At 35.0% G+C, this 27,347-nt stretch overlaps 3 protein-coding genes across 3 annotated transcripts; 1 reads left to right on the top strand and 2 right to left on the bottom strand.

Annotated features, from left to right (window-relative positions):
* The first annotated feature begins 823 nt into the window (after nucleotides 1–823).
* LOC112047109 (uncharacterized) lies at nucleotides 824–12,279 on the top strand. The gene is made up of 5 exons (XM_052889662.1): nucleotides 824–1,042; nucleotides 2,789–3,004; nucleotides 3,575–3,655; nucleotides 4,898–4,981; nucleotides 11,657–12,279. Exons 1-5 carry the CDS (start codon nucleotides 1,006–1,008, stop codon nucleotides 12,010–12,012), a joined length of 774 nt encoding a protein of 257 aa, XP_052745622.1. The 5' UTR covers nucleotides 824–1,005; the 3' UTR covers nucleotides 12,013–12,279.
* A 3,120-nt stretch (nucleotides 12,280–15,399) lies between these two features.
* LOC112053976 (corepressor interacting with RBPJ 1-like) lies at nucleotides 15,400–17,818 on the bottom strand. The gene is made up of 3 exons (XM_052889851.1): nucleotides 17,744–17,818; nucleotides 16,594–17,246; nucleotides 15,400–15,424 (listed from the first exon to the last, which is right to left on the bottom strand). The coding sequence occupies exons 1-3, from the start codon at nucleotides 17,816–17,818 to the stop codon at nucleotides 15,400–15,402; spliced, it is 753 nt and encodes a 250-aa protein (XP_052745811.1).
* A 3,758-nt stretch (nucleotides 17,819–21,576) lies between these two features.
* LOC128199571 (uncharacterized) lies at nucleotides 21,577–26,355 on the bottom strand. Its single transcript, XM_052889666.1, has 2 exons — nucleotides 26,077–26,355; nucleotides 21,577–22,531 (listed from the first exon to the last, which is right to left on the bottom strand). The coding sequence occupies exons 1-2, from the start codon at nucleotides 26,266–26,268 to the stop codon at nucleotides 22,118–22,120; spliced, it is 606 nt and encodes a 201-aa protein (XP_052745626.1). The 5' UTR covers nucleotides 26,269–26,355; the 3' UTR covers nucleotides 21,577–22,117.
* Nucleotides 26,356–27,347: the final 992 nt, after the last annotated feature.

Below are 27,347 nucleotides of genomic sequence, written 5' to 3'. Positions count from 1 at the left end.
GTGCGTGCCCCGGATCAATGGTCTAAGCCCGGATCGGATTCAAACCTAAGCCTTCCGAATCGAAGGCAAAGGTCTTATCAACTCTATCACTCTATAACTTAATCTATAATAAGATATATTATTTACTAGTTAGTGACCTGTGCAGAAGGTTTTTGATGATGGTTGGCATTGTACCTACGTGTAAATTGTACAAAATGTAATAAACACGAGTGTAATTATGAGAAATCCTCATTATAATTGACTTAAATTGATAATAGAGTGATTTAGGTAATTTGTTATGTATTTTTGAAATGTAATTATTCTACTAAAGTTAGATGCTTAAACTCAGCGCCATCTAGTACAAATTGTAGAAACTACAATGTAATTCTAATATTAATGTTAGTGACATCTAGTCAAAATTGCACAAACTACTATGTAATTCTAAAACGATAGTTAGTGCCATCTAGTTCAAATTGCACAAACTAAAATGTAATTCTAATATTAATGTTAGCGACATCTAGCCAAAACTGTACAAACAACTATGTAATTCTAAAAAGTTAGTGCCATCTAGTTAAAATTGCACAAAGTAAAATGTAATTCTTTTATGTACGACTAGCGGACAACCGCGACTTCGCCTGCGTGAAATTCGGTTTTTCACAAATGCCGCGGGAACAATGGATTTTTCCGGGATAAAAGTAGCCTATGTGTTAATCCAGGGTAAAATTCATTCTAAATTTCAGCCAAATCGCTTTAGGACATAAACTCATAAAATTAGTATTCTGTGCATAAAATAATCTGTGGTGTTTTTGCGGTGACCACAGATTAATATGCTTCATTTGACGTTTGTGGTGACTTTGTGGGTGACTTTTTCCGACGACTTGGCTTTTGTGTTTGTTTTGAAAATGGATTTTGATGACTGTTTTACTTTTAGATAGTTTTAACATATGATTGCTTTGTTTTGTACTCCGAGAACTCATGTAAATACGTCTGCGTTTACTGGTAATCGATTATAATAGGTTAGCCATAATGGCATTAGAAAGAAAATGTTGTGTGCCTAATTGTGGTAAGTATAATACCTATTATTAATATTTTAGTCGGATATTTTGCAACATTTTATTGTACTGTACGTATGTCATGTCTACTTGTAGTTTGTACAATAAAATAATAAATAACATAAAAATTTCATAGCATAGACTTTCATGTTATGAAATTTGAAGAAAATCTATTGAAATGTAGCATAACTTTAGTCCACTTAATTTGTTACCATAGATGTACTTTAAAGAATAATGCTTTCCAATCTTATTTAATATTCAACAGCCTATAAATAATGGTGCAATTTATAATCAAGTAAAAAATTATAGGCCTAATACAAGCACTTTTATCAAGTTTGTCTATTCGTAAAGACTACCTTTTATCAGAAACATCAAGTTTGTCTATTGTCAGACCACCTCTGGTTCAGAAGGCAGGCTGAGAAGAGGGAGCTCAACAGTTGTTATTTTGAAATTATCATTCTTTAAAACATGTTCTTGTAATGTTATGCCTTTGGCCAACAACTAACCATTTTTTTTTCTTTTGTATCAACAACAACAACAAAAAACAACTACCAACAACAACAACAACAACTTGGCAACCTGTGTTACATCATAATGAGCCATTCAGTTGTGTAAATTAGGTATTTTTGTTGTGATTTGAGCGGAGCAGCTCCGCTAACTAAGAGAGTACCTGTTTTGCCATCTAATCTATGAGTCAATGCAGGGCCTGTTCTTCTATAGGCTATAATTTATTGATCAGGAACCATAGGGGTGAAACCACGCGGCGTCTGCCTGCTTAGTATTGTAATGAAATTGTAAGCTTTTAATTTAATAAGGTAGACTTCCGTTGTTGGCGACTGCAACCTGCGACCGTGCGACCGACTGCTTAGTATGAATTTATAGCCTGATAGCCAAATCAAATCAAAATCAAATCAAATCAAAAATCATTTATTTCAAGAAGGCTCAGTTTACAAGCACTTTTGACACGTCAGTTGACTATTTGTAAAGATTCTACCACCCATTCGGAAGGTAGGTCTTGCTGAGAAGATACCGGCAAGAAACTCAACAGTTGCTCTTTTGAAAAAGTCATACAGTATTATAATTTACAATTGATAACAATTACTGTTTACATTTCTTATAGTTTTACTTCCTGTGTGAAGGTGGAAGCTGATCCAACGGCCTCCAAGCATCTTTATCATTAAGGAACTCATCGATGTTGTAGTACCCTCGACTAAGTAAATGTGTTTTAACACATTGCTTAAAGCTTTGCATTGGCAGGTCTATCACAGTCTTGGGGATCTTATTATAGAAGAGTACACCCAAACCTACAAAAGATTTTTTTACTCTTTGGAGACGATATGCAGAAATAACTAACTTATGCCCGTGTCTAGTAAGTAGCCTAGTGGATATGACCTCTGCCTCGGATTCTGGAGGGTGTGGGTTCGAATCCGGTCCGGGGCATGCACCTCCAACTTTTCAGTTGTGTGCATATTAAAATTAAATATCACGTGTCTCAAACGGTGAAGGAAAACATCATGAGGAAACCTGCACATCAGATAATTTTCTTAATTCTCTGTGTGTGTGAAGTCTGTCAATCCGCATTGGGCCAGCGTGGTGGACTATTGGCCTAACCCCTCTCATTCTAAGAGGAGACTCGAGCTCAGCAGTAAGCCGAATATGGGTTGATAACGATGAAACAAGCCTAAAACCGCATCGACCCGGTCGCGGACGCCAATAATGGAATGCTACTTTTAATTTAAATTAATTTTTATTTTCAGTGTTGGACACTGAGATTCTTCACAAATTTCCAAATCCAAATAAAGACATTGATCGCTTTAGGACATGGATTTATAATATTGGCGGTGACATTTTGGCAAAAGATAATGAATACATTTATAAATACAGAAGAGTATGCCACATACATTTTGAAGCTAAATACCATACCAGGAGCAAAATGCTTAGTCCTAATGCTGTCCCCAGACTAAATTTAACCAGTATGTAGTCCGACTTTGAAAATTTATCTAAAAAAAAAAAACTAAAGTAATGATGCTATTATCACAGATAATTACAATATCTACGAAATTTACTATTGTAGAAAATAGTTGTCCGAGACGGATATGACGTCAGGTGGCGTGAGTTGTTTCCGTAAAGAGTGGGGAGTTGGAGAGGGGTACCGATCGGTTGACGGGAATAACTTGCGATATAAGGCGCTCGTCGTGCGGCCGGCTTCAGCATACTTGTAGCGTTCGAGCCGTCCACATTTCTTGTTGTGTAATTCTTTATGGGTTACTTGGGATAGGCGGGGAGAGTGACTTGAGTGGGAAAGGGGAGTGTTGAATAACTGTCTAGGGCGCTCTTAACCCTACACACAAGTTTCACAAGTGCGTGACTCCACTCAAATTGTTCTCTGCCATTCTAGGATCTTATTTTGGTTACAGTTTGATTTGTTAATTAAGTTGTCCTGACAAATGTTTTTATTCATAACCTTTGTTCGACATTGGTTTTCTTATTTTTGTAGTTCACTTTTGAGTCTGCTAAAACTATATTATAACATGTATTTTCAGGTCTGTCTTTTGTTGAAAAAGATCCCTTGCTTGACATTACAAACCAACCTGCAAATAGTCCTGTTGAACCTGCTACATCAGGTAAAGTTTCCTTGTGTATTATTAACTAGCTGACGCCGCGCGGTTTCACCCGCGTGGTTCCCGTTCCCGTAGGAATATGGGGATAATATATAGCCTATAGCCTTCCTCGATAAATGGGCTATTTAACACTGAAAGAATTTTTCAAATCGGACCAGTAGTTCCTGAGATTAGCGCGTTCAATCAAACAAACAAACAAACTCTTCAGCTTTATAATATTAGTATTATTAATATACAATTTACATATCTATACTAATATTATAAAGCTGAAGAGTTTGTTTGTTTGTTTGATTGAAAGCGCTAATCTCAGGAACTACTGGTCCAATTTGAGAAATTCTTTTAGTGTTACATAGCCCATTTATTGAGGAAGGCTATATATTATCCCCATATTCCTACGGGAACGGGAACCACGCAGGTGAAGCCGCGTGGCGTCAGCTAGTTGTATTAAATTCCTTATGCGAGATCTTGTAATACTAGTTCCAGGATGGTATTTTTTTTTTATATTTTTTTACAAGTTAGCTCTTGACTACAATCTCACCTGATGGTAAGCGATGATGTATAATCTAAGATGAAAGCGGGCTAACTTGTTAAGAGGAGGATGAAAATCCACACTCCTTTCGGTTTCCTACATCGTACCGGGACGCTAAATCGCTTGGCGGTACATCTTTGTTGGTAGGGTGGTAGCTAGCCAAAGCCTCCCACCAGCCAGACCTGGACCAATTAAGAACCCAGGACCTCCGTCATGTAAATCCACCGCGCATACCACTGCGCCACGGAGGCATTAGGTCTATACAGGGTGCTCGGAAGTATTTCCTATAACTTCAAAGTGTTGACGAGTCCACTTTTTGGAAGCCGAAATATTTTTTAACTATAACATTGGTATAGAATATAACCCCACAGTTATGAGAAATACTCCCGAGCACCCTGTATAACACAACTTCACAGTTCGACGGTTAATAGCAGTTTTAAAAACAGCACTCCAAGAGAGTTCTCAACAGACGAGGATTTTTTCAACGGCTGATGTCATCTATCACCCTGTAGAGTATGTGGTAGTATTTACGGGACACCCTGTATATGTATCCTCTACTCCTACACCTACCTGCATCTACTCTACCCCTACCCTACCTGTAACCTACCCCTACCATACCCTAGCCCTACCCTGCCTTGATAGATATGGATTTTTTTTTGTATTACTAAGAAATCTCAAAAATTAATTGATATTTTAACAAATTATATTCTTTACAGACGTTTCTCATTCTGGGGAATGCACTATAACTGAGACTACAAATCAAACTTTGTGTATTGCTCCTGCTATGGCTTCAACATCAGGTGATTCTTGTTTTTGTAGAACAGAGTTCCCCAAACTTTTTCATGTCATAGACCCCTTGCCATGTTTTTCCGTTTTGGGTAGACCCCCTACTTACCTGATATTGATTTCCTGTAAATTTCTAACTGTAGTGAAGTTTAGTGTTAAAAACTTAAAATAAATACATGTCGTAAAAAGCGTAGAGTCATTAATAAAAATATGGACAGAACCGCTGACCTAACCTTGGTCATCGGCTCTGCCAATTACAATAGGTATGCTATGCTTAACCTCACTAATCGCTTACACAATACTACTCTTAATTTTACTATTTTACCCTGGTAGTTGTGGTAGAGGAAGTACATCGAGCAAGTCCCAGGACTTGTGACCATTGGGTGTGGTTTAAAGGCGCCTTTTAATACTAGTAAACACTCACCAACCCTGCCCGACATGCTCTCCATGCCCACAGTAAACAATTTAAGATCAATAATTACTTCATCACGAAACATTATCGAACAAAATCACTAACGCGACAAGCAGCATGACGCCTCAAGCTGCTCAACAAAGAATTGAACCAATTAATAGCCCAAGTCACTAATCACTTTCCTTTTCTTATTAACACTACTTAACATTTGACTATTTCACTATACTTAACAAGTAGAAGACGATTATTCCATCTTAAAAACGCGATTAGAACTAAATTACTAAATCAGCAGACTACGGAGACAGACGGAGGCAGGATGCCTCACTAGAGTGAATACACAGTGACGGTACACGCGTACGCGCCATTTGGGACACGATGCCATTGGATGAGAGTTACGTGATAATTTCCTATTGGTCGATCGCCGCCACGTTCGTTATGGTGGTAACGTTTTACAATCTTAATTACTTCAAGAGTAAATAATCAAAACCTAATTACATGAAAACTTGATTCTAAATTTATTAAATTAATTAACGTAGATTTTGCTGACCATTACGACAGCAAAATCTCAACACAGAACCTAAAGAGTTTCTTTTCTACTGCTGTCACCTGTCATCATTACTTGAGAGACTAATTATTAATTAAATCAAAACGGAATAGTATTTTGACTGCAAAATGATCAGACCACTAGATAACAAGTCGATTCGAAATAACCACAGAGCAAACATGACAACTATTAGGTCTGAGGCCATAGAGCCTTCAGTGAGCCAAGCTTCCCCGGCGACACGGCCATACTGACGTGCGGTGCGTGCTCTGCAGCGCCTCCAGTTCTTTTCTGTAAATAAAAAAAAAAAAATCTGAAGCTAGGTACTTTCACAATTAACCTAGGCTTTGTTTGAATCTAGAAACTTGTGTTTTTCGAATAGTTAGTTACCTTAAACAAGGCTTAACTTCAGTATCTAAAATTAAAACGTTTAGTTATCTTAGCTGAACGTGACAAGGCTGAACTATAAGACGTGTGACAACACAAACTTGCTATGAATGTTGAGAAAGAGAATATTCATAAGTTTATTTCATATTGACACTGCTTACTACACGCGACAACAGCTAATGATTCATATGTACACTGCTCGCTCCATGCGACAACAGATAATAATAATTTATATTGACACTGCTCGCTCCACGCGACAACAGATAAATATTATAATTATAAAATAAGTAAGTATGTTGTGTTTTGTGTACACGTAGACACTGCTCATAATTTTCATATGAATACAGTTATAACGTGGTGTGTAGTATAGGTAGGGAATCAGGTGAGATAGATCCACGTAGAAGGCTATAGGGGAGTTTGGGAAGGTCGATGCTGTGTCCTTTGAGTGCCACATGGCATCTTTTATTAGTTATAAACGACTCCACGCCGCCAATAAGTAAAATTATAAGTATTCTCATTACTCTTTCTTTTAAAGTGTTTGTGATGATGTTTGTGTAAATGTTAAAATAATTGAAACTATATTCACCGGGAATAAATAGTCCACGCAGTGGTCGATGTAGTAGACGACACAGGCAGCACGCCAGCTCCAGCGGTCGCAATAGCCGCAGGCTGCAACGACTGCAGAAGTAGTAGCGGGCTGCGCGGCTGTAGTGGCGTTAGACGTTTGACACCGTTGATACCAGAGGCGGTACGGCCGCCAGAAGATCACCAGGGCGAGCAGGTCGCCTCAATTGGTTATCTGTGACCCTGCAAGGCCTCCAATGACGACCAGATACCGCTCTTGAGCACTCTGTGTACTTCACTATAAGGATTGCTAAACAAAGGTGAAGCGACGTTTGGTTGTTTTTAATTAAAACCAAGTAGTCTACTTACTAATAGTGGTTTTTTTTTTCTACAACCGCCTCGGCCATTCTACTTTGGATGTAAACATGCAGGGCTTCTATATCGATGACCCTACTGTCAAAGTCAACTAGACTAAGAAGTTTAGGTACTACACAATTTTGACTACATACAAGAAGTGTTAACGAAGCTATACCAAAGATTGTATGTACTTCACAGTAAAAAGAGCATTGCAAATAACCAAAGATAGTATTTCGTTACCTGGAGTCACTATGTGTAGTTCGTTGCAATGTCTGTCACAATAACTCTTGGAAGCTTCTGAGGAATTGTCTTCCATCATCAATAATTTATTTTGGCGATGTAAAGAGTCGGACAAGTTCTTAAAGTAAACCCTTGGTACAATCTGAACTAAATGAAAAGTAGGAGACGCAATCTAACTTAGAAAAATGCCGTACGCCACGTAAACGCAATATCTGTTTTGAAATTATCGGTAAAAGATTCGCACACTCGGCTCAAACCGTCACGATTTTTAACTAAAAGTACTCGACTCGCAAACGCATAAAGTTTGCAAACGATAAATCTTAAAAGTAATACAGATTGCAACGTAATGAACATTTCTCAAATTTTTTTTTTTTTTTTTTTTTTTTTTCTCTTTTTCTTTTTCTTTTTTATTTTTCTCTTTGTCTTTTACGTTATTACATTATTTATTTGGATGCGATATGGCGACACGGGCATCACGGCAACCATTGCCGATTCAACTCAATGACGCATCAATATTAAATTGTCAAAACTATTTTACGGTTTTAAGTCCAACTTAGTTACCACAAGAAAAACCATTAAGCGGTAACTGAGGGTAGTTATCAAATAAAATTAATTTCATCAGGGATTTCACAAATTTCAAATTAAGTTGCACTTTCATTGTCAATGTCAGGATTTGGTACAGATTGACCGGCAGAAAGGGATCGCTGGAGCGATACCACTTCTGATGTCGTAAAAAGCGTAGAGTCATTAATAAAAATATGGACAGAACCGCTGACCTAACCTTGGTCATCGGCTCTGCCAATTACAATAGGTATGCTATGCTTAACCTCACTAATCGCTTACACAATACTACTCTTAATTTTACTATTTTACCCTGGTAGTTGTGGTAGAGGAAGTACATCGAGCAAGTCCCAGGACTTGTGACCATTGGGTGTGGTTTAAAGGCGCCTTTTAATACTAGTAAACACTCACCAACCCTGCCCGACATGCTCTCCATGCCCACAGTAAACAATTTAAGATCAATAATTACTTCATCACGAAACATTATCGAACAAAATCACTAACGCGACAAGCAGCATGACGCCTCAAGCTGCTCAACAAAGAATTGAACCAATTAATAGCCCAAGTCACTAATCACTTTCCTTTTCTTATTAACACTACTTAACATTTGACTATTTCACTGTACTTAACAAGTAGAAGACGATTATTCCATCTTAAAAACGCGATTAGAACTAAATTACTAAATCAGCAGACTACGGAGACAGACGGAGGCAGGATGCCTCACTAGAGTGAATACACAGTGACGGTACACGCGTACGCGCCATTTGGGACACGATGCCATTGGATGAGAGTTACGTGATAATTTCCTATTGGTCGATCGCCGCCACGTTCGTTATGGTGGTAACGTTTTACAATCTTAATTACTTCAAGAGTAAATAATCAAAACCTAATTACATGAAAACTTGATTCTAAATTTATTAAATTAATTAACGTAGATTTTGCTGACCATTACGACAGCAAAATCTCAACACAGAACCTAAAGAGTTTCTTTTCTACTGCTGTCACCTGTCATCATTACTTGAGAGACTAATTATTAATTAAATCAAAACGGAATAGTATTTTGACTGCAAAATGATCAGACCACTAGATAACAAGTCGATTCGAAATAACCACAGAGCAAACATGACAACTATTAGGTCTGAGGCCATAGAGCCTTCAGTGAGCCAAGCTTCCCCGGCGACATACATGTTAATTTATACATTTATTAATTGAATTTAAATTAAAACTACTCAAAATTTAATTTTGTATCTGTTATGTAAAATATACGTAACATTAAATAAACATAAAATAAACTATAAATAAAATAACATAGGCAATAAGTCAATATTTTTAGTGTAAAGGATGAACCTGATGCTATATATGTATGAATAATAAAGATATAAGATCAGCGCCGGACCGAGGTAAATTTTAGAATGGAGCGAGATCCAATTATGGCGCCTTTCGCGCACGTAAGTTCATCACATAAATTTCTTTTCGATCTTGTCTTTACCATTTCGGCGCCCCCTAGGATTTGGCGCCTGGAGCGACCGCTCCGTTCGCCGTATGGACGGTCCGGCCCTGTATAAGATAGTATGATGTAAATAAATAGGTAATTAAGTGTATGTGATAAGATCCACTATCGTGGACACCCATTTTCATTTCATGGAACCCCAAATTTTTTTTCGCTGACGTAGAACCCTTGCAGGTTGTCATAGACCCCTAGGGGTCGATATATACCACTTTGGGAATTACTGCTGTAGATTATTTTAAAACTATTCTGCAATATTCAGCTGAATATTGTAGAATAGTTTCATCGTCTATCTCATGGGTATTGTTATCGGTATATTTTTGCATTAAAATAAGGGTCTAAAGTGCTAATTTAATCTGCGGAACCCTACACTGCGCGCGACTATACGCACTTGGCCGGTATTTATTTTTTTTACTTTTACTAATTTCTTTACTATCACTCATCACATAAACTACTGTAATAGTGCAAAAATCACTAAAAGTACTTAACTTAACCAAAAAAGTGTGACTATTTCCCAAAATAAAAAATAAAACATATCCTTAAATCCAATCCAAATCTATATCTATACTAATACATAAAGCTGAAGAGTTTGTTTGTTTGATTGAACGCGCTAATCTCAGGAACTACTGGTCCGATTAAAAAAAAAATTTCAGTGTTAGACAGCCCATATATCGAGGAAGGCTATAGGCTATATTATCCCCGTACTCCTACGGGAACGAGAACCACGCGGGTGAAACCGCGTGGCGTCAGCTAGTCCATAATCTCATACCTTCTATTGAACTAGTCTGTAATTTTTTTGAGGCGGACGAGGTAAACTCACAATTCGAAAATATTTAACACCAATAAACTTACTTACACTACACACAACTAAACATTTTAAATCATTATACACACACATGTAATTTTAATGATTCAATTCATCATCATTATCATCATATCAGCCGATGCACGTCCACTGCAGGACATAGGCCTTTTGTAGGGACTTCCAAACATCACGATACTGAGCCGCCTGCATCCAGCGAATCCCTGCGACTCGCTTGATGTCGTCAGTCCACCTGGTGGGGGGGTCGGCAAACACTGCGCTTACTAGTGCGGGGTCGCCATTCCAGCACTTTGGGACCCCAACGTCCATCGGCTCTTCGCACTATGTGCCCCGCCCATTGCCACTTCAGCTTCGCAACTCGTTGAGCTATGTCGGTGACTTTGGTTCTTCTGCGGATCTCCTCATTTCTGATTCGATCACGCAGAGATACTCCTAACATAGCTCGTTCCATCGCCCGCTGTGTGACTCTGAGCCTTCTTATGAGGCCCATAGTTAGCGACCAAGTCTCGGAACCATAGGTCATCACTGGTAACACGCACTGTTCATTCATTCTTCGAATGATTCAATTGTATCAATAAAATACATAGTCAATGACCAATGAGAGACATAATGTCAATGTCTAACTGTCTGTCTTTAATAACGTCAAAAATTGTTAACAATTCATTAATTAACAAATATAAAAAGGTGACATTAACAGGTGTCAAACGCAATTTCTGAGCGGGCAGACTTTAACATTGCATCCTCTATAAAGTAATAGAATAGAAATCATTTATTTGTTAACACAACACATAACTACATAATAACTTAAAACTAATACATTTACATCGTAATAATAACTTAAAACTAATACATTTACATCGTAATAATAACTTAAAACTAATACATATATATATAGAAAATATGTTGTGCCAAAAAAATGGACCTGACTCAGCTAAAATTTGTTGTGAGTACATCAGTACCCACAACGCTGGTATTCTGTCAGACCCTTAGGAGGGAAGAACAGAACACAAAATAATTATATAACTAATAAAATAAAACAAAATACAGTTTAAAAATACAGTAGTGTAATCTCAGAAGAACAAAAAAAAAAAAAATTTAATCTCAATAGCTAGCAAACACAAAAGAAAAGAAAAATTAAAAAAAAAAAAAAATATATAGAATTTATTGTTTATTATTAATTAATAATTAATAATTGCCGCAGTCTGCTTTTTGGCAATCTAACAAATACAATCGAAAAATTTTCTTGAAAGTAAATTTAGATTTTATTTAATAATGTTATATTTTTTATCTGTTTCAGCGATCATCAAACAACGCCCACGGAGAAATGAACAACAGATGCTTAAAACAATGAAAAAATTGCAAAAACTTAATACTTTATATAAACAGAGATTAAAAAAAGAGAAAAATTTAGCAACAAACACATCATTTCAGAAGACTTTGAATAAGTTTAAAACATTAGGTGCCATTTTTACAAAAATGCAATTTAGGGAAGTAATTAAACCTAAAATGGGGAGAAGATTTACTAAAGAAGAGAAAATAATGGCGATGAATTTGTACAAGTTAGGTCCCGAAGTTTATAGATGGCTCATCAAAAACGGATTTGTTTTACCATCTCCAATTACATTAAGCAGACTGCTTACCAACTTAAAATGACAATTGAAGGATGCTGGTTTAAAGCCAAGGGTTAATGAAAAAATAGACAAACAAAATGAAAGATGAGGATAAATTACGTTAATTTTTTAATAATAAGCTATTAATCCTCATTTAAAGTCCGGCTGCTCAGAGAAAGCGTTTCTGTCATGAGCGAATGGGACAAATTGGTCGCTCTATATTGACAGATCTTTGTGATGACAGTAAATGTAAAGTTGCCACTCAGCAAGTTTATTGGTTCCATTTTTATTAACTTTTACTATTGTATGTACAAGGAAAATAAATGATTGTGTCCAATTTGTTTTTTTTTTTATTTGTATCCCAATTATTTTTAATTTAGTTTCACCTATCTAAGAACACTATTGGGCTATTGAGACAAATCTAACGATATCCTAATTACGAAAATCCGTTCTGTGGTTTGGAAGATATGTGGTAATAAAGAACATTACATACATACATACAAGATACGCGTACATATATAACCCTGCGCGATAACATAACCCTGCTTGCAGTCGGGTAAAAATGCATTTCTATGTTTCCTAAAGGGATACCTCGCACCCTTAGAAATAAAAAGATGTAACTCAAAAACTGCAACTTGTGGGAATCGGCTATTAAGTTTTACAACTTATTCCGATTTGTCTTTGATTTAAAGTTTAAAACCACTTACTGGGTTTTCCGATTATATTACTACTGATTTTGATTGACAAAACTATGACCTTTTAATATAAATGGTTGTTTTACTCTTAATTATCTATTATACCCTCAAAAAACTGAAGCAAAAAAAAAGTTTTGAATTAAATCTTTTTATGTAAAAAAATAATCGTTAGATGATGAAAAACACATGTAACAATTCTAAATAATTCTCTTTTGTTTAAATTATAAATAACAAATTAAAATATATTCCAAAATACTTCGTTTTATTATTAATCTAAATGTGATAATATCGCCTTTATGTATAATTGCATCATTTTGTAATAAAAATATTACAAAATTAATTATATTTGTAAAAATGAAACTAAATTTGCACCGAATAATCAATCATAATTATTTTATTATTCAATTAACATGCCGCGTTACACACGATTCCCTTTTGGAACCTAAATTACTGACAATCTCCAGTACATATATTCGGAATCTAGAAACAGTTAAAAATATCTAATTTAAACAAAGCAATAACAAAATATAATTACTACCAAACTTTTACACCATATTCCAACAAAACAATAAAATTATAGCTTACAATACTTTATAATCATTAAATAATTATCAATTATTAGCAAATCAGTCTTGCATTAGGCATTAACACTATCTGAGCTAGAATATTCAAATGAAACATAATTATTTCAAAATAAATTTAACTCAAAAGAAAAAAAACAATCAGTCTAGTAATTTTCCTAAAAGACAAAAACGAAAAAAAAGAAAAAAATAATAAAAATTAAACTTTGTATCTTAAATTAACAGTCTCATAGAAAAATCCTTTAAATCCTTTAAAAAGTCTTACTCCCAATCCAATCTTATTAAAAAAATAAAAAAATATTATAATACTTGTGCAAAAAAGAAACTTAATTTGTCTTGCATTACTTTATAAAAAACATTAATCATTATTGTTAAACTAGTAGACGTGTGCAACTTCGTCCGCGTGGAATAAGTTTTATAGCCTATATCTTTCCTCGATAAATGAGATAGCTATCTAACACTGACAGAATTTTTCAAATCGGATCAGTAGTTTCTGAGATTATCACGTTCAAACAAACAAACAAACTCTTCAGCTTTATAATGTTAGTAAAGATAAAATAAGTAGCATTTAAACAATTGAATTATAAAATTTTAATAAAAAAAATTCAACCGACTTCCAACTCAAAAATTAACCTAAACTAAAAAGCAAAAAATAACATCTTACCTATGTGCTACCTTCTGATCAGTTTGAAGGCGGTGCCAAGCCAGTGATGTTTTAATTCAAGCCGTTTAAATTACACAATTTCTGTGGTTCATTCAGAAACGGCTTTAATTAAAACATGACACTGGATTGGCACCGCCTTCAAACTGATCAGAAGGTAGCACATAGGTAAGATGTTATTTTTTGCTTTTTAGTTTAGGTTAATTTTTGAGTTGGAAGTCGGTTGAATTTTTTTTATTAAAATTTTTATTTTTTAATTTTTAGTGTTAGCACACCTACTGAGTGTGAACTGACTGTCCTTCGTCTTCATCACCAGACCCCCTATGCAGTCACAATCCATATGGGTGGAAAGTTCTCATCAATATAAAATTTATCAAGTCCAAACACAAGGTAGCTACTGTGAACCGTCGAGGAGTTCCCTTAACTCCCCTTCATCTTCATCACCAGACATCTAATACAGTCACAACCTATCCAGGTGGAAAGTTCTCATCAATACAAAATTATCAAGTCAAAACACAAGGTAGCTACTGTGAACCGTCGAGGAGTTCCCTTAACTATCCTTCGTCTTCATCACCAGACCCCTAATACAGTCACAACCCAAACCCATCTAGGTGGAAAGTTCTCATCAATACAAATAAATTAAGCCCAAACAAAAGGTACCTGCTGTAAATCGTTGACGAGTTCCATCGTCTGTGTATCGGCTCCATCATCAGACTAACTCCAGGCCTTCATAAAATTGTAGTGGTTTAAAATACCTTATGGAAATACTAACAAACACACTAGCCGTCTTTACGATTTTCGAAAGTTCCCCTCGATTTCTCCAGGATGCCATCATCAGATCCTGACATGAAAAAAATGGGACCACCCTGGAATCAAACCCTTCAAAACAAAAAAAGAATTTTCAAAATCGGTCCACAAATGACGGAATTATCGCTGGACATACATAAAAAAAAAAAAAAAAAAAAAAAAAAAAAAAACATACATACAGCCGAACGTAGAACCTCCTCCTTTTTGGAAGTCGGTTAAAAAATTTGCATAAAAGGAGGGAATCAATTTCTTTGTTAGTAGTTCTTTTAGGTCTTTTTTCTTATTTTCACCTAACTGTTGTCTTTGGTTGTAGGCTTTATCTAGAGTAATCTCGGTTATTTGGTTCATTTTTTTTCTTTTGTTTCTAACATCAACTTGATTAAAATTAATATCACTGTAGGAAGTTTTATAATAAAAATGCAATGGTTCTGATTTCACCATCTGCAAAACTTTTACATCATTCCAATTTACAGTATTCCCATCTGTGTCTACATTAAAATTGTAACCCCACTGTTCTTGAAGAGACTTTAATATAATTGATAAAAGATTCAAATGTCATTTCATGGACATTAATTGCAGGTTTACTTTTTTTAGCATTTTTGATAAGGGTAACATACTGGTCTGGACTATAAATTGGACCTGCTTTTAAGTTTTTCTTTACCTCTCTTTCTATAAGGCTGTGGACGCTATCCGCTTCGTTCTGTGTATGTCCTGTAATCATAAATTTATGTGTTATACTGGAAATATTTAAATGAGTTACCGCATACAAATATAATATGGTAATATATTTATTTTTATTCTGCCCACAGCAGTTATCCGAGTAAAATATAATTTGTTTCGGATCTTCATCTTCTGCACACAGATTTTGTAAATATTGCCATATGCAGGAGCCAATTTCGTTAGCACCTCGTTTAGCATCTACTTCAGTCCAAAAGAAACAGTGAACATTGTCGTATGCTTTTTTATCTCCACTTAGTAGTTCTGTCATAGTTAAATTATAGTTATTTAATTTAGACTTATAATAAAAAGCTGACGTGTCACCCCTTGGACACTGTAAAACAGCTTCTAAGTCATAAATAACTACTCTAGAATCTTTGGTTATATTGCGACGATCAGCTAATTTTTCAGCACGACTCAAAGTTTTCTCCTGCAAATGCTTCCAATATTTATCTTCCAAATCATGTTTCTGTTCAACATTTGAATTGTGGTATGATGTACATAGATCACACTGATCTTTCTTTGATTGATAAAACCCTAAATTAAATTCATTGTTGAAAATTTTGTAATATGCCATATAATTACCTACTTCCCTATTAGTATTACTTTGTTGTGCAGCAAAATCATTGTAAAAATCCTTAATTGTCTTATCACCGCCAATGTACTGCTTTGACGTCGAAGCTCTCACATAATGTGATTCTAGTTTTGGAATCATAGTGATATGTTTTCGGATGTCGTCTAGTAACTGTGGGTTAAGTTTCTTGTGATTATTATGTCTCCCTCTTAGTTCATCAAGCATAAAACCATCATTCATTTTTGATTGCACCGTGTAAACCATTCTTTCAGATATAGACAGTGTATTTTTTAAAAAAGTCTTGCATATTCTTATTTTATTTTCATTTAAAATAAAATAAAAAGCTTTGTTTGGATGTCTGGGATTTTGGGAATTGGTGTATTTATATTTAGGGGTAACGTCTTCCATACACGATCGCAAATAAGCCCTCTGTGCAATTAAGTTCCCTAGATCCCAAAAGGAGCTGAATAAGTGGTATCTCCCCTCATCATCGATTTTATCCTTACATTTAAACTTACAGTTTTCGTTGCATGTGTCTTTTATAAATCGAGCGGGAACAGTTTTACGTCTTTTTGACATCGAGACATACGATTCGCCTCTATTACGTAGCTGCTTCGATCGCACTTGCTGCCACTTCTCAACTTTTCGTGACCGCTTACGTCCTCTACGTCTATTATTTATTTCGGTATTGGAGTCAGAGGAATCCGAAGTTGGTCCTTCAAAAAGAAAGTTCTGCCTCCCAATGTGCCCTCTATGCATTGCATTAAAGTCATTGGGATCATCGTCACTAAGATCAATGTCACTTTCATCTGAATAAATAGGGGAAATATTATAATTGGGCACGGTGTTCTCATTTCGAAGTCCTTTCCGCTGAATAATTTGTTGTTTCTCACTAACCTTTGGAGTATCACTGGAGTTTGAAGAACTTGATGAAGATGAAGATGAACTAGACGAAGAGCTGGACGATGAGCTGGAAGATCGAGAACGTTGCGTATTTGCTGAGGTCGGCAAAGTGTAAGAGTCGTAATCAGCATGCTCGGTATTATTATTTACGTGTTTGTTATTATCATTTTCACTCAGGGTTGAATCACTGCTATAATCAGGTACCAGGCTGACGATTTTTGTAACAGTAGGCGAATCCTGTTTCAAATCAGAATTTGGCACTTCAGTTGTTATCGGCATCGGCTCTGGAGATAGATTTTCCTGATTTTCAATATCTACCACATCATAGTTTATTCTGGTCTGAAATAAGAATGACATATGAAATGAATATTGAGTAAAAAGGCAATTTTATAAAATATATTATTTAAGTTAACTAACGTTTACAAATTTTCTAGTGGCACCTTGAGGACATACCCGCGTTGTATCAGTTTCCATGAGATCTACCCCTGTACCAATTTTAATTCCATTCACTACTTTTGCGGTGATAAAGTAACAAAATATATTAGCATTTATCATGCATTTATTACTGTTTAAGATTATAGTTTACAAGTAAAAATAAATGGCAACATTAGCCGCGCGGTTATACCCGCGTGGTTCCCGTTCCCGTAGAAGATTAGTAGAAAACGGGCATAATGTACAGCCTATAGCCATCCTTGATAAATAGGCTATCTAACACTGAAAAAAAATTTCAAATCGGACCAGTAGTTCCTGATTTAGCGCGTACAATCAAACAAACAAACTCTTTAGCTTTATATATTAGTATAGATAGCTAAAAACTTATTTGGAACTTTATTTACCTCATCGTGCTCGAGTTCTTCATTATTAGTTTGTACTAAACCTAGGATTCTCCGGGACCTCCAAGATGACGCCATTGTTCTAAAATAACCTAAAAAGTTAAATACGAACGTGATTGTAAATTATAATTTGAACATGTTATTTTTGAATAAACAGCATTAACATTAAACATTTCTCACAATTATCTATTCGTTAATATAATAAAAAGAAGTAAATCAGAATAATTTTTAGCTAATGTTTATTTTTTTACTTTAAAGGGATGATAACTTAATTACTCCAATGACAAAGACGTATTTTTTAAATTAAACTGAAGTAGTATGTGATAATTCTTCGAACATGATGCAGTTTCAAAACAAAACAAAATTAATTCACATCATCATCAAGTTATTTTTCTAAAAAAACGAAGTATCTTAAAAATCATGCATTTTATTCTAAAACTAGCGGACGCCCGCGACTTCGTCCGCGTGAAAGTCGTTGTAAACTTTCTCGACTACCCCTATCCTACCCTACCCTAACCTACCTCTACCCTACCCTATAGCAACCCTACCCCTACCCTACCACTACCCTACCCCTGCCCTACCCCTACCCTACTCATTAAGGCTGCACTTCTTTATTTATTCCTCCCACCGCGAGTCGCGTCGAGCGCGGCAACCGTTACACAAAAATAATCCTTAAAGCATGAATTGAATGATTCACGCGCGATGGCTTAGCGTATTTCATGTATAACTTTGGTGTTTCTTTACCGATTATTATGATTCTTTTTTTATTGAATAGGTAATAATGTTAACTTTCTTATTAGGGATGAGTAATGAGTGTTATAAACATAAGAGTTGACAAATATAATTAGAAAGCTCCGAACTGCTAAGCTATCGGGAGTTACACGTGTTATTGTGAGTCAACCGTAAAAGATAGACATATATGTGCTGTTGTGTTTTTATAGATAATTTTAAGGAGAACATTTCCGTCATACATGATTTCTATGTAACTTTAACCATTAAGGCTGTACACGCGACGGAAGCTTAAAAAATTGAGTAACTTCTCCCGTTTTCTCAACATTTCTCTTCACTGCTCTGCTCCTATTGATTGTAGCGTAATGAAAAGTATACTATAACCTGCCCATGAGTATGTTGAATAATATTACCAAGTTTCGTTAAAATCCGTCCAGTAGTTTTTGTTTCTATAAAGAACATACAGACAGACAGACAGACAGACAGACAGACAGACAGACAGACAGACAGACAGACAGACAGACAGACAGACAAAAATTTTACTGATTGCATTTTTGGCATCAGTATCGATCACTAATCACCCCCTGATTATATTTTGGAAATATATTTCATGTACAGAATTGACCTCTCTACAGATTTATTATAAGTATAGATAATTGTAAACTTTCATACTTACTATTTATTTTAAAACAGATTTATTACTTGTTACACCACTATTACACACAGAACAACACTCCCACCTTCAGTCATTGCCGGTGCATCACTGAATCACGCTAATTATTAGAATCGTCTTGTCCAATCCTGTTCATTGAAAAGAGAAGTCCGGTCCTGCATCTCGCTCGGTTTTGACGAAACGGGACGGCTGTTGAATTCTACCTAATCTTTACGCAATGAATATGCGTTTTATTATAAAATGACTAAACTCGTAAATTTTGTGTTACATCTTTTTTTTTTTAAACGAGCGACCTATTTATACCATTTGTTTTTTTTTTATTTTTATCCTAATTACTAAGTAAAATACTCATAGAAATACAAAACAGTTAAAAGTAGTAGGTAAATAGTATCTCTATGAATCTTTTAAGAGCCGTGATAGCCCAGTGGATATGACCTCTGCCTCTGATTTCGGAGGGTGTGGGTTCAAATCCGGTCCGGGGCATGCACCTCCAACTTTTAAGTTGTGTGCATTTTAAGAAATTAGATATCACGTGTCTCAATCGGTGAAGGAAAACATCGTGAGGAAACCTGCATACCAGAGAATTTCTTAATTCTCTGCGTGTGTGAAGTCTGCCAATCCGCGTTGGGCCAGCGTGGTGGACTATTGGCCTAACCCCTCTCATTCCGAGAGGAGACTTGAGCTCAGCAGTGAGCCGAATATGGGTTGATAACGATGAATCTTTTACGGATATAGGTAAAATTGATTTCATTTTTTAGCTCTTGTAATGAAGAATGTTACTAGGTATGCCACATCACTTGAAATGCTATCTCCCGCTAACAGTCAGTGTTACCAACTCTCCAAAATATTTATCCCTAAATTTTGTGTCAAATACCCCTAAAATCGCCTTAATTATTGAGTTGTCCCCCTAAAAAATATAAATTCATAATAATTTAGAAATAATGTGCTGTAATATGTTTCAAAAGTCTATATTTAATAGAGACAAAATATTACGTCTTTATCTGAAGATTCAGATTTTTTGAAATCATACATGTTGACACTGAATAAATTTAACAATTTTTTTTATTCAATGAAAATTGCCGCCAGTTGCCTCAGAGTGGTTGTAGAATAACGTATTATATGTCATTATAAGTCGCTAGGTCAAGAAAGAAATATTAAAATTATCATCAATTTAAAAATATTAAAAAGTCAAAAAATCCCTGAAAATACCCCTAAAAATTTCAGACCCCTAAATAATCCCATTTCACTTAATTGCCCCCTAAATCTGGGGGAAAAACCCCTAAGTTGGGAACCCTGCTAACAGTCCCGTGACCTCCTGAGTAAATATGTTCCTTGCTTGCGCGTGACCGCTTGTGACGTCATGTCACAACGCGCTGCCCACGGCTCGCTTAGTATCGCCAGCGGTTATAGTACCTATAGGTGTACTTACCGAATGTAAATTATACGTAAAGAGTATAATAAGTATTATACGAATAGATAAGTCGTTAGTAGAATAAAATGTCCAATTGAAATTAAATAATTTGTATCTACGAAAGGAATTATAGAATATTCTTTAGAAGCAATCAGGGCCAGCCAGAACATAATGACATTAGTTAGCGATAGGTCACGTAACACGTTATCGTTCGAATCTGTTATATCGCGAAATATTTGCGAAAAACTGATTTTCGTGCCCTTTAACATTTGTAACTTTTTTAGTCGGCACGATATCGATGTCACATCTTCATATTATCACCGTAGAGGTGTATACAAAAATTCAGCTCTGTAGGAATTTTTCCTCAGATAAAACCTAATATTACTGGACAATTCCCTAAGTGAACTTTCCGTGCTTATGCTTAATATTTTATCTGTTCTAAATTGTTTTGCTAATGTCGTATGGAAGAATGCTCAAATAGTAGAAGTACCTACCATTAACAACTCAAGAACTGATTCCAATACACAAAATATTGAAAATTAATACCTGCCCACTGAATAATAGCGGACCACCAATTACCAAGAAGTCACAATCCAACTATTCATTACATCAAGCTATTTTGAACCTTAGCTTTACAAATTTAAGGTTTAAAATTGAGCGTGCGATGTTAAATTTTTACGAGAACAAATATGTTTTACCGGTATTAGTTTTTAACCGACTTCCAAAATAGAGGAGGTTCTACATTCGGCTGTATGTATATTTTTTTTTAATGATTACATACATACATTGATTTATTGCAAACTAGCTTTCGCCAGCAGCTTCGCCCCCGTTTCCCGCGGGAACTGTGCATCTTCCCAGCATTAAAATTATGTGGTATTCCAGACAGATCCGTTCAGTAGATTTTTCGTGTATAATATTAGTAGGAATATAGGTATATGTAGATGTTGTGGGTTGAACGTTACAGATATTCTAAACCTTTTTGTTTTTATTCGTATTTTTTTACTTACAAAATACGTAAGGCCATTTTATTTAATTTCATTTTTAATTCCAAATAAAGATGTTTGAATACACAACTCTATAATTTAAAACACAAACATTGTGGAAAACGTCTTTTGCTTAAAACACTAGGAAGTTACTTTGAATGAAACAGACTGCTTTGAAGATTAACTATTCCGCATGCTAAAATAACCACTGAATCTAGCAGGTCGATTTGCTTTAGATCTACACAAGCGTGTGGAACTCTAAGAATCTAAGTCTGCCGATTGCTCTTTCTACGTGTATCCAATTTTTTTTGTCTCCAAAACTTCTTTTTTGGTTGGTTTTAGTTTAGTGCTTACGCTAGGAGGTCTGATCAGAGTATGTCCACTTTGTTGTAACAAATGCGCAACATTTTTAGAACCTCTGTCTGCTAATACTGCTGATCCTTCAGGTAAATTTTGTAAAATACCAAAATCTTCAAAAATTAATGAATCTGTTGCTCTGCCGCCATATCCCGGTGAAATAAAATTTCTTTCTTCTTTATTATTGTTCATTTCATGTGAAGAGATGTTTGAAGATGAGTCGTTCATACTGCATCTGGCGAAAATTTTATGTTTCTCTTTTTTTTTAAGCATTTGTTAACAGTCATGGTTGATTTATGAACACCTTTAGCTTTCAGATTTACTTGCACTCCCTTACTTCTTTTTAATATTTCTAAACACTGATCATTATTTCCAAAACTTAAAGGATCTTTTATTACTATTTCATCTTCACAGCTAACAACAAATATCTCTACAGGTTTTTCTAACATCGAAGTTTCATCTTTATTTAATAGTTTCTCAAAATATTCTAAACTATTACGTTTTTGTATTGCAAATCTCTGAGGTTTATCTTCCTTTCCCTGTTGGCATTTGAATTTGTGTGGAACTATACTCTGTTTTAGTTTAATTCTGCCGCCGACCAATTTATATTTTATATAGTTCTCCATATCATTTTCAATCTAAAACAAAAAAAAATCTTATTAGCCATCTACACCTAGCCGACGCGAGCAGAGCAGTAGGCACAGTCTAGTATAAATTAAAACTTGCATAGAAAACAGAGGATACCGCAAAACAATTGCATTGTTTTCAAAATATTATAAAATGTAATACTATGTAGTAACATAACGGAAAGTTCTGACACCAAAGGTTTTGTACCACTGACTAGATTTTATGTTTATAGGTATTAAATAAATGTAAACTGCAATAGTAGATTGTTATACAAGGGGCTAAAAAAACCTATTATATACGAGGTATTTTTAGGGGCCGAGATGTAGGCGAGGGCCGCCTAAATAGAAACTGAGTTTATAATGGGTTTAGCCCCACGTGTTACACTCTGCTTTTCACTACGATTGCGAGAAAATAAAATAGTTTAGTTCAATATTCAATGAGTTATTTTAATTGAAAATTAAATGTACAAAGTCTACAACTAAGGGAGGTACTGGATATTAAGGGAGATGATTTTACCCGGTAACACATATGAGTATGTGAGGTAAACGTGGGAGATAATAGTTTAAAAAACTCTTTTCGTAAGTGAATCCATTCGTTGTTGTTTTCTTCACTTATTAAATTTTTCGTAGGTAAGTATTTAAGTAAATGCGTCTGGACTTTGATTGTAATAGATTGAAAATTTCATCCATCTCCAAATTAAGATCACCATTCTCACTAGATGAAGACACCAATAACAATTAATGTTGAAAAATATGAAAGTTACGGTCACAAATTTACAATTATTTTCTGAAAAAAATCAAGTGTGTGTGAAAAAATTCACGCCAATTGTTTTTTTAAATTCTCGCTTTTAAATTTTATTTTTTTCACATGAGAAAAAGGCAAAGGTATTACACCGTAAAGGATGTCCCATGTATTCAAATCTCGCTCTATTCGCAACTCAATAAAAATTAAATAAAAAAATGAACGCATTCTACAGACAAGAACGCTGCATTTCATTCCAATTTAAAGTTTTTTATTTATTTTTCAAAACAATCAGGGCCCTACTTATAATGATTCTATTTTCGAATAAAACCTCTTTCGTTTTATAGTAGGCTAGTACTTGGCTAGTACTCGTAACAGACTAGAATTAAAAAAAACAAAATTACTTTAGCCCCTAGAGGCTAAAATGCTTGTTTAGCCCCGCTGTGGAGTGGTAATATGACAGTGTTTTTATTTATTTATTTATTTATTTATTTATTATATATCCTTAGTATGCTTACAGCTAAGCCAAAACGCATACAAAGTACAGACTTACAATATACCAATATAACAGATAAACAAATCACAATACACTATACAATACAAACACATAAATTGCATATTTCTATAAAATTAAAATTAAAATTCACAGCTGTTTACAATATCAATAAATACATGAAGTTTTATATCAAAAATATCTAGATCTTGGCGCTGAGCAATCAACGAATTGAGCATCGACAGTACCCGATTAGTTGGGGCATTTCGAGCATATTGCGTACGGAACGACTTGGTAGCGAAAAAAGGTCGCTTACGACACGACCGAAGCAACTTGCCTGGTTCTCGAACCGACAAGGCACATCGCGACAGTGCGTCCGAGTTATCCACTTTATTGTGTATTAGCAGGAAGTAATGGATGAGAATAGCTCTCTTTCGCCTTAACTCCAGAGTGTCTAGCCCCACCATACCAGACACAAACAAGGAAGGGTACAAATATGGGTAATAACCGTAAATTTTTTTATACAAACCACGCGCGAATTTTTTTTGGACTTTCTCAACGGTAAGTGTATGAGTAGCACATAACGGACTCCAGACAGGTGAGTTGTACTCCATCTTACTGCGGACATATGCATTGTACAATGTATAAAGTATTAACGGATTAGTGAAACGCTTACTCTGCCGCAATACAAATCCTAAAAGCTTATGCGCCTCTTTGCATATTGTGTTAATATGATCGTTAAAAGTTAGCTTGGCGTCGACCGTCAGACCTAAATCTCTGATTTGCGATACCCTCTCCAGAGTATCACCAGATATCTTATAGTCAAAGACAACACTGTTATTTTTATACGTCAACGTTATGACTTTACATTTTGATACATTAAATTCCAGACAATTCATATGTGACCAACGAACTACGTTATTAATATCCTCCTGTAGCAAAATGCAGTCTTCGTATTTTTTGATACCCAGTAACAATTTTAAATCGTCAGCAAACATCAAACATTTGGCACTTTTTAGAACATAAGGCAAATCATTAATCATAATTAAAAATAACGTAGGACCTAACGTGCTACCTTGACTGACTCCGGATCGCGTTGAGTAGTATTCTGACCTGTAACCTGCTATTTGTACATATTGACGTCTGTTGGTTAAATAATTTTGAAAGAAATCTAAAAGCTTAGGTGTGAACCCCATGTGCGATAACTTTTCCATCAGTACATCTATTTCCACGCGATCAAATGCTTTTTTGAAATCAAAATAAGCCACGTCGACTTGCTTACCACCGTCCATTTCGGCCAAAGAATAGTCGACGAAATTTATATGGTTTGTTAGTGTAGATCGACCAGATCGGAACCCGTGCTGGCATTCACATGTAAATCTGTATTTGCTGAGTGATTTGTTTGTTAATAATGTTTTCAAATATCTTGGCAAACACAGAAAGTACAGCAATCGGTCTGAAGTTGTCGATGCGGTTGTTAGACCTTTCCTTAGGGACGGGGGTAACTCTGGATACTTTCCAAATATCAGGATACGTTGAAGTAGTTAACGAAAGATTATATAAGTAATTTAAAGGCTCTGCCAGTAGACGTATACAATCTTTGGCGATAAAAGGCGGTACTGTATCTGGGCCCATACACATGTTAGCTTTAATTTTCTTCGCGGCTTGTATTATGCTCTTGTTGGTAATTAAATCATAGTCAATTCGTGAGGAAGATTTATAGTATATATTATTATCACTAGCTATGCAATCATCTACTATAGGCCTGTTCACCAAAAATACTGATTCAAAATAAGAGGCAAATGATTGTACTGCTTCTTGTCCGCGAATAACTTTGTCGTTGTGAATAAACTCTGCATTGGCCGATTTTAAGATTCTTTGATTTTGTAAAAAGTGCCAAAACTTTGTTGGATCACTACAAATATTACTTTCAGTACTGTTAATGTAATTTTGATAAGCGTTATTTACTAAAATTTTTACTAATTCCCTATAATACCTAAACATTTCCAAATTAAAAAGTTTTCCTTCGGATTTATACCGCTTGTGATTAAAATGCTTTAATCTTTTGAGCAAGAGTAGTGAAAAATATTATAATAGTAATGACTTAGGTATTAACGATCACTGTATATTATAATGAAACTCTTTTTAACCAGATTAATTGTGTACTTATTGATTTTACATTTTACCTGCCAATGTAAAATCAATAAACACGCAATTAGTCCGGGTAGAAATTGGTTCAATAAAAGATTAAAATTATAAGGTATTATTACTTATGTTTATGTACTTATAACGTACGTACTTGGAACGGATCAATATACTTACGTCAAAATGGTCTTCACAACAATAAACTGTGCTTTTATCTCCAAATGGATCTAACCTCTTCATAGCTTTTGTCCATTTTTTTCGCATTTTAACTTCCTTTGGAACTATAAAAAACAACTTTTCCGGCGAATTGATAGTTGTATTATTACATTTAGGCACAACACATGACTTTCTGGTATTTGGATTGGACATTTTTAAAAGTTATTGGGTTTAATTTCAACGGCAGGGGCGCGCGACTGCGAGCGGACTGACTAAGCGTGTTGTGCGATGACGTCACACCATAACGGCAGCCCGCAACAAGTTGTTTTACTTTTAGTATCGGAAACTAATTGACATATCAAAGTACTTTCACTAGTATTTTTTATTTTTGACAGAGAATATGTAGTGCTAATAATCAAAATTCTTCATTGGTGTAGGTCGAACATTGCTCAAAAGATGGCGCTAAACGAGATGACAACTGATGATTTTTTTATACTCTTTAATTATCAATCTTCTATTAAAAAGTGGATGTATAATCAGCGACCAAAACATGTTCCCACTCAATGAGTGCCAAACACAATTTCTTGGCGCTCAATTTGCAAATCCAATCTTAAACTCAATTCTTAAGGTTGAATTTGGGATTTTATTGATTATTGGGCTATATTTAAAGACCTTTATAATTTTCTTTACCAATTATTCTAAACTATCAAAGCAAAATTGGCCAGTTTTTAAGTGAAATTTTCTTTATGGTTGTGCGTCCTTTTTAGCCGACTTCAAAAAGGAGGAGGTTCTCAATTTGATTGGTATTTTTTTTTACACCGATTACTCAAAGACGTCTGAACCGATTTGGAAAATTCTTTTTTTGTTCAAAGGTTATTTTAAAAGCGGTCAATGCCTATATCCAATCGATATACTGGTCCAAACAGAGGTATAGAGTCATTTTCATGAAAGGAGTCCCCCAGCGTAGCGCTAATGTCTTAACGGCGATTGGCGCTGATTGTTATTTGGTAATGGCCTTAGACCATTCTGTTTTATTTAAATGCTCTAAGGTAATGGCGGTCATAATGTATTTTGTGTAAGACTTCCTTCATGAAAAGGTCTCTATATTATGATGTCTTGTTTTTTACCATTTAATATACATATAAACTACTAGACTGATTTTGAAAATTAGAAAAAGGACCAATTAAAGATTTGGTAGTACATAATAAAAAAGAAAATAAAATTATATAAACTTTATTAAATATCATATCTTAATAGTGTATACATATAAACCAAATAAGTGTATTTACAAA

This window comes from Bicyclus anynana, chromosome 26 (genome assembly GCF_947172395.1).
Source record: "Bicyclus anynana chromosome 26, ilBicAnyn1.1, whole genome shotgun sequence".
Classification (NCBI taxonomy): domain Eukaryota; kingdom Metazoa; phylum Arthropoda; class Insecta; order Lepidoptera; family Nymphalidae; genus Bicyclus; species Bicyclus anynana.
This window is presented reverse-complemented; position numbering and strand designations above follow the sequence as displayed.

Coding starts and splice junctions, on each gene's coding strand:
- LOC112047109 (XM_052889662.1), top strand. CDS start 1,006: ATGGCATTAGAAAGAAAATGTTGTGTGCCTAATTGTG. Junction 1,043..2,788: donor ATGTTGTGTGCCTAATTGTG/GTAAGTATAATA, acceptor TTTTATTTTCAG/TGTTGGACACTGAGATTCTT. Junction 3,005..3,574: donor CCCCAGACTAAATTTAACCA/GTATGTAGTCCG, acceptor ATGTATTTTCAG/GTCTGTCTTTTGTTGAAAAA.
- LOC112053976 (XM_052889851.1), bottom strand. CDS start 17,818: ATGGCGTCATCTTGGAGGTCCCGGAGAATCCTAGGTTTAGTACAAACT. Junction 17,247..17,743: donor AAGAACTCGAGCACGATGAG/GTAAATAAAGTT, acceptor TTCTTATTTCAG/ACCAGAATAAACTATGATGT. Junction 15,425..16,593: donor CTACGTAATAGAGGCGAATC/GTATGTCTCGAT, acceptor TTATGATTACAG/GACATACACAGAACGAAGCG.
- LOC128199571 (XM_052889666.1), bottom strand. CDS start 26,268: ATGTCCAATCCAAATACCAGAAAGTCATGTGTTGTGCCTAAATGTAAT. Junction 22,532..26,076: donor GTTGTGAAGACCATTTTGAC/GTAAGTATATTG, acceptor TTTTTGTTTTAG/ATTGAAAATGATATGGAGAA.